The sequence below is a fragment of the Talpa europaea genome (genome assembly GCF_964194135.1).
Source record: "Talpa europaea genome assembly, chromosome: 7".
In the NCBI taxonomy this organism is placed as follows: domain Eukaryota; kingdom Metazoa; phylum Chordata; class Mammalia; order Eulipotyphla; family Talpidae; genus Talpa; species Talpa europaea.
Window position 1 is genome coordinate 21,173,410 of NC_140074.1, and position 8,224 is coordinate 21,181,633.

The window sequence follows — 8,224 nt, forward strand, 5'->3', positions numbered from 1 at the left end:
CAAGGCTACCTAGAAGTTTGCTTTGGAGTTCACAGTGATTAGCTCCCTGCCCGGGCACTGTGGACGATGAACACCGGGCACTGGTGGAGGAGATAATACTGAAATACACTGGCCATCAGCTGTCTGATGTGGCGATGTGGCTGAGGAAGGGGATAGTAGGAATGCAGAAGCCTTGGGCACCAGGCTGCTGGATTTGTGGGAAAATAGCGATAAGAATTTCAGTCAAGTGTTGTAAACATTTGTGATTCCATTTAGTAACCTTTTGCCAATGCTTTTCTAAAGAAAATAAATACTTTTCCTCATTTCTCTTATCTTGTACAACATATACTCTATTATTATGAACTGAACTGTGGAATTCTTGTGGAGTGGGGAAACTTCTATTAGTACAATTTGATGTTTTGAGAAGATAAGAAGGGTAGTTTTAGTTTTCATACCATTACAGTATATACATCCATTGTGCTAACAGTATCTATTGATAATGTAATTTTTCTTTCACCCCCAAAGAGAAGGTTGTGTTCTAAATTCCAGAGTGGGTTTATAGATCATTTTACTGTTTGAATTTTTTTTTTTATTGCTTTCAAATGACTTCCAGTTAGTAACCAGTCTACTGTGAGTGTTGTTTTTATTTTTTTTAACTGTTTAATGGCTGTTGATCACTTTTAGAGTCTGTACCTTTTTACTTAAATCTATACACACTCAAATTTGCAAAATTCCTTCATTAGTCTGATAAGCTTCTTAACTCTTCTGAAGTTTCAGATTTGAATAAAAGACTACAGACCAGTGATTCTTAATTAGAATAAGTTAAATTTCTTACATTTAAGGGAGTAATGAATGGGGGAACAGAATTTGAGTGGTTTACCCTCATACATCTTTGTCTTAGACATTTCAAAAAGACATCGATAATCATTTTGTTTAGTTCTACAGAACTAAAAATTGTGCAGTTTGCCATTTACACATTGTTTGAGGCTAACTGACTGATGGTGATGACAAATCTAGTAGTTGATCTTCCCATTCATTCCCAAATGTCAGTTCTGAACTACTGTGGAGCAGTTGTCCAATAAACCCATGGATGTACAAGCTGGGGCCAAATATGAGTTTTGCAGGAGAGTGAGCTAGATGTTTCGCCAAGGTTGGGACACTGCCACAAGAAAATCCAGCCAATCCATCTTGGATACTAGGCTGTTGGGCATGAGCTCACCTTGGCTTATCATTGGCATTCCCAATTTCACATTGTCCTTTATTTTGACCTTTGAAAGAATTGGTGAGGGAAGGAGGCTTGGCTTGCTTGAGAATTCCATCAAAGTACATTATTATAGTATTCTAAAGGGAGAAAGTGATATCTATGAATTTTTAACCTGGCATAAAGGCACTCTGGGTGCACAGCATTTCACCCTAATTGCATTCCCAGGCCAGTTGAAAGCTCTCTCTCTTTGGCCTTTTGCCTTGTAATGCAGCTGAGGCTTGTGATTATGATTCCATGATGCATGTCCTGTCACGGTTTACTGCTTAATTAATTCCTATTGTAAAACATAGCACTATTGAGGACTAATGTTATTCTCCACCTTGAGAGCTGTTTCTCTTGTGGAATGCATTCCACAAAGTCTACATCTCTTCTGCCATGCAGCCCTAAACACCTGAGAAAGAATTTCTGGTGAGCTCAGAATCACACCCTAGGTCTTTTCCTATTAAGTGCATCCTATCAAAAAAATCTGGTCTGACAGTTTTATTTGCCTCACAAAACAGTGGTTAATAACTTTGTTTTACTCTGGGGGCATGCAGTTCTGGAGCCCAGCAGCTCATTTAATGAACAGAAAACATTGGGTCAAGAGAGTCTGTATTTCTTTAACCATTTTTCCAAAGAGGAAGAATACAGGGCAGTGGGCACAGTCAAAGCAAGAGATGTGAGTATCTTGGACTGACTGATGTGATTCTTCTTTAAATCACATGGTCCATATTAATTTGTAAGGGGATATAGAGTACTTCTAGCCCCCACTCCCCACCCCAGAAATCTAGCTGTGTGTCTGGGTTTGCATCCTACTTTGAAGGAAAAATAGCTTAGAGGAAAGCCAGAACTTCCTTAGAAGACAATTTAGCAACTTAGATAGCTGGTCTTACACATTAAGGACTGATCTTCAGGGAGATGGGGAATAAGTAGTATGTAATTGTATTTTTTCTGACAATAAGGAGAACCCTCCTTGAGAACGGCTCTGCTGAAAATGAACCTGGGAAAGTGCCTGTCAGTTTAGAATCCCTTGTAGATTGGCGCCTGTTGGACCATCTCTTGATCTAGATTAGGGCTACATTGTTTCAAACAGCTAGGGGCCCATAGCCAAGGCCATGCCACAGGAAGACCTAACTTCTCCCAGACCTAACTCCACTCTAGACAGAACCATTACAGCAAAGCTTGACCACAGCTTCCCACCCAGTGAAGAGGCTGCTTCAGGCAGAAATCAGGAAAAAAAAAAAAAATGCATGTACCTTCTCATAAAAATTGGGAGAAGGAGCCACAATTTTAACAAGTGGATCTTAGATGTTAAAATAAAAAAAGCTTGCATAGTATTCCCTAAAAGGTTGATGTGGCAGGAAATGATCCATCACAAATGTTTTCACAACACCCATCATCTGAAGAATAAGTTAAGCAGTTTACGCTCTTTGGTTTCCACTGCCAGGCCATAACCATGTGCCCTTGCCAGCTTTCCTTATCTGCGGGCACTTTCTCTTTTATTATCATTCTTTTGAAGGGCATTCATGTTTTGCAGCATGATGCAGATCAGGACATCAAGGTGGAGCCACACTGCACAAGCCAGGCAGGGTATTCCTATAGAAAGACAGAGTAAGGCCTCCCTGGTGGTGCATGGGGTTAAGCACAACACTGTGAAACTATCTGCAGCCTCTGCAGCATAAGTTCAATCTCCCGGGCGATCAGGGAACTTTCCCACATGGCGCAGCAGACCTCTTCTGCCTCGCCCACTGCTCCTCTCAGCAGCATATTTCAGCCAGTCTACCTGTTCTTTTTCCCACTCAGTCTCTAGTGAATCTGCTCACCCCCACCCCCCATACCTCTGGCCTGTACCCCAGTTCTTGTATGCATAAATAAATAAATAAATCTTAAAAGGGGCCTCCCTGGTGGCACAAGGGTTAAGACACAACCTATGAAGCTATCCGCAGCCACTGAAGCATAAGTTCGATTCCTGGCAAGTCAGGGAGCAACCCACATGTGCAGCAGCCCTCTCCTGACTCGCCTGCTGCTCCCGTCATCAGTGTACTTCGGTCAATCTGCCTTTTCCCCACTCTGTTTCTGGTGAATCCTCTCACCCCCTGCATCTCTGGCCTGCATGAATAAATAGATCTTCAAAAAAAAAAAAAATCTTAAAAAAAAAAAAAAGAAAGAATGGCAGAGTTGTGTGCTCTGGGGATGAGCTGGGTGTTTTTTAGCCTCTCAAGATTCCTGGAAAGGAAACTATGACTATTTTTTTAATGAAGTCTTTACTTGAGGCTGTAAGCACATGCTTCAAAATTCAAATCATTGACGCCATTCCACTGGGCATATAGTCCCACCCATACTGACTGCTGCCACCACTGCTGCTCTAAGGCAGTCTGTATCCACTTTAATGTATACTTTTTTTTATGATGAAAGTAATTTATTTTATTTATTATATATATATATTTATTACATCATTCTTCGTATTTGTACAATGTATGATTTCCCCATGAAATTCCCACCACCATTTTCACGCGTGCACCATCACCATAGTCCCTTGGGCTCTTAATGTATTCTTACAGACGCCTACGTTAGTTAGACAGATCAGATCCCCTTTTTATCTTTGTATGTTTGTGGCTGCAGGTAAGGTGGGGCTTGCTGATGGTGAGGAAATAGTGTGACAGCGATTGAAGACTTGCAGACCTGTACCTTATCACAGGGTATATAGCACATGTAGGCTGAATTCCTAGTTAAGCAAGTGTGTTTCCTTTGAAATCAGCTGTTTTTTTTTCTAAGGTATTTTTATTGCTCTGTTTTCTACTTATTGTTAAATAATTAGTGAGTAGCTATATTGAGTCACTGAGAGCTGTTTTCTAAAGAGGTGAGTTAGTTATTATTTTAAAAGGAGAATATAGGGTTATACTTCTCTGACCCCCACATGGTGAATTTAACTTGTCATTTCAACCACATTGCTTCATCTATTGTTTTCCCTGCTTTCTTTCTTTCCTCTTGCAAACTTTTATTATAATTTATTTTTTTTAATTTAAGGAGACTTTTTCTTCTGGCTTTTAGCTTCTGGCATTTCCCCTGCTTCATTTATTTTAGTGCTAGTGAAATGGCCAATAGTCAATGAGGGGAGGAGCATATAGCACTGTGTCTGATAATTCAAGTTCTATATAGTTACCTCCCAGATAATTAAGGATAAGTTTATATTTATGTGGTAATCATAGTCATGTTACCCTGACCTGTATAGCAATTTACAGTTTATAAAGTAGCTTCCTTTACTGTATATTATTTTATCCTCTGCAAAGCCCTGTATAATAAGCAGAAAAAGTAGTATTATCCCCATTTTACAGGTGAAGAAACTGAGACTCAGAGGTTCTAATGATCAGTCCAGTACCATTCAAATAGTGAACAGCCAGGATTCCATATACCAAATTCAGGAGTCTTTATTCTAGATACTTTTCCACTTACCTACTATCCAGGTAGAAGAGAAGTTACATTCTGGAATAACTATCTCTTGCCTGTGTTGTCTAAATTGAAAGTCTATTTGTTTTTATGTTAAAGTTTACACAGTTCCATTAGGTCTGTAGTATTTCTGTACAATATAGCAAAAAAGGATAATTTATTCAGGAAAAGTACTCTCAATTCAATTAACATTAAATAGATAGTATTTGATTGCTTTGAATGGCTTGTATAAGTGTATGTAGCTGTGTCTTTTGTATATAACTGTGTGATCTATTAACTTTAGACAAATGAGTGTCCATTTTAGGTCTTTAATAATAAGATATTGCTTGATCCATTCTCGCTTGAATGTGGTACTTTTAATACAATTGGCCATACTCCTCCAAATAATCTCTTAATGAATGTAATAGAACCCTGAGTCCAATTATTTAGCAAGTAAGACTCTCCCTTCCTCCAATGTAGCAATAGGCCTGGAGAGTAAGTAATCCATGGTCAGTCTGGTGACTTGCAAGATGCCAATGAGGACATGGATTCTTTACCTTCCTGTTCTGTTATCTGGCACATATCCTCAAGGAAAAAGAGCTGGTGCAATTTTAGATGGCATTTTTATTTCGAATAGGAGCCAGGACAGAGGGCAAAACACAAAAGACACATGCCCATTACCCAATGCTTCAAAATTTTCCTATAAGCCCATTGACACTTGACAAATAAATTGTACATAGCAGTCTCTACTAAGTACTGCAAGTGGGTCTGGGGAGGTTAAGTGTTTTAGCTAGTTGTGTTGCCACTCTTGGAAAATCAAGCTTCTCTTGGTAAGAAGGAGGAATGAATGGCTATGAGAAAGGCAGTTTACTGTGTCTGTCATGGTTTCACAATGGTAGTAACTTGTTTTATCATTAAACTCAAAGTTTGCCTTAAAACAAAAAAGGCAGTGTCAGAGTTTGAATGAGACATAACAACTCAATCTAAAATCGTGTAGTTAATTGGATTGAGGGCCAGTATGTCTTTTATGCTCCTGTAGAAGTCAAATATGTCAGGAATGGGGAGCATGTTTCCTTTCTCAAGCCACTGACCCATAGGGAATTGTTCATAAATTGACCATTTTCTTTAAGAAAATTAATTATAAGAAGAGAAGGTCAAAAGTTTCCATTTTGATCCTCTATAATGCACACAACAATATAAACCAATATTAATTCAATAAAAATATTTTCTAAATAATTTAAAGTCCCAGGCCTCCCTGGTGGCACAAGGGGTTAAGACGCAACCTATGAAGCTATCCTCAGCCACTGCAACACGAGTTCGATCCTCAGACAGTGAGCTACCCACATGGTGCAGCAGACCTCTCCTGGCTCACCCACTGCTCCCCTCAGCTGTGTATTTCAGTCAATCCGCCTGTTCTGTTCCCTACTCTGTCTCTGGTGAATCCTCTCACCCCCCACACACACCTCTGGCCTTTACCCCAGTTCTTGTATGCATGCATAAATTAATCTTTAAAAAAATAATAATTTAAAGTCCCTACCTACTGCAGTTTCACACACACATGCACACTCCGTTGCATGTTGGTCTTTTCTATCTGAAATTAGGTAATCCAAAATGTCATTGATTAAGTAGTAGGTTAAATAAATTAAATCATTCCTTTTTAATGATTACTGGATGGAAGACTCAGACCACAGTGACAGAAAGAGAGTAACAAAGGCAACTAAAAAGATGTGAAAGTTTGACAAGTGTCTTTTCTGTGCAAGTTTTTTTTCTATCACCCTGAGGCTGATTTTACTTTCTTCCTCACAGAGCCAGCTAACATTCACCTCCCTCCAGACCAATTTACTCACCACATACATACTTAAAATCCACACTACCTAGGCATAGCATCCATTTCTGATCAAATTATTAGTAAAATAGGAAAGGAAAGACATGTAACATGATGAAAGAATCTCTTAAACCAAAAACCAACATCATTCTTAATGTTGAAACCTCCGAAGCATCCTTTTTAAAGCCGTGGTAAGATAAGAATGCTTCTGTCACCACTTTAACTTATCATATTCCTGAAAGTTGGAGCCAATACACTAAGAAATGAGGTATAACTATTTCAATCAGGGAGACAGCGGCATCCTTGCTCTTTCTAGGTAATGCTTAATCTTCCCTACATGCACAAGGAAGCCTACTGTATACATGTAGTAAATATGTTTTTATTTATGTTATGGTGAAATATAACAAAATGTACTGCTAGATAAATTTTAACAAAGTGACTAACACCCAAATGAAGCAACAAAACAAATCTAGCAACCCAGAGGCTTCCCAGAGTCCCTTCCAATGGACTGCACGTGATCTTCAGGAAATTATAGAAGGTTTCTGTTTTCTTCTTTGTGGGTTCCTGTATTTTCTGACTTTTCAGCAATAAGGTAATAAAAGAAAACTATCCTTACATATGCATATATGTGTGCATATGTGTGTAGTGTGTATATACTTTTTAAAAAGGAATTTTGTTATTTCTAGTCAGGAATATCCTTACATCTGTTAAGTATAGTCGCTGTGCATTGAGGCAGTAACTAATTCTTAAAAGAGTCTTGAAATTTTATCTTCCCCTAATTGCTCATCTAGTAGGTGAAATATATCACCCCCCTCCCCATCCTATAGTAAAATAGGCTGCTGATGTGAAAGCAGGTATCAGGTTAAATGACATGAATGACAAGAACAAATAATTTGCTCTCATTGATCATAGTTGAGGCTTAATATACCTCTGATTTACCAAATTGACCAAGAAATAGTTTGGTGCCATTAATAAGATAGGGCCTTCCTGCTCTACCAAATGAGAATATTAATCACTTAGCTCCATATTTTGACTCATTCCATCTCTCTCTCTCTCTTCTTGCCTTTTAATGTCTGTTGCTTATTGCTCAAACTTTCTCTTCTTTACTCCTGTAGATCGTGAACCTTATAGAAGAAACTGGACATTTTCATATCACAAACACAACATTTGATTTTGACCTTTGTTCGCTGGACAAAACCACAGTCCGTAAACTACAGAGTTACCTGGAAACATCTGGAACATCTTGAGGATACAACAACTGGATGCATCAAAAACTATTGTTTTTTTTTTTTTTTGGTTGTGAATTTTTTTTTGTTTGTTTATATGAAAACACTCAGAATGATGCAACCAAAAGGGAAAAAATAAAAATCAAACAACCTTCAGCTTTATTTTTCTTTAAAGCCAGTCATCATCTCTTGATAATGGAGAGGTTAAGCAAACCAGCCTCAGTGGACCACTCTTCTCTCCAAGGAAATCCCCGGGAAGAGTTAGCCTGGATAGCCTTGAAAACAAATCAAACATAACACAAGAAAACTTAAAGAATGTGTATGGTATCATGTATCTCTCTCTGTGGTGGTTCGTTCCACAGGACGAATGCATACTCAACACACTGCCTTATTACATAACTGATCTATTTATTATCGCATACAGATATTCTAAAGTCATTGAGGGAATGACACCACCAGACGTTTTAAGTACTTGGTCCCGTGGATGCTCTTTCAATGCAGCGCCCTTGCCACCCACCCCAGTGA

At 38.7% G+C, this 8,224-nt stretch overlaps 1 protein-coding gene across 4 annotated transcripts in view; it reads left to right on the forward strand.

The window, feature by feature from the left end:
• Positions 1-7,720, forward strand: part of MLLT3 (MLLT3 super elongation complex subunit) — a gene marked incomplete at both ends in the record, with an annotated part of 284,995 nt that extends 277,275 nt beyond the window's left edge. For all 4 annotated transcript variants that reach the window (XM_084239270.1, XM_084239269.1, XM_084239272.1 and 1 more), the window contains one exon: positions 7,589-7,720. In XM_084239270.1, the coding sequence (XP_084095396.1) occupies positions 7,589-7,720 (132 nt within the window). The remainder of the gene's footprint in view (positions 1-7,588) is intronic.
• Positions 7,721-8,224: the final 504 nt, after the last annotated feature.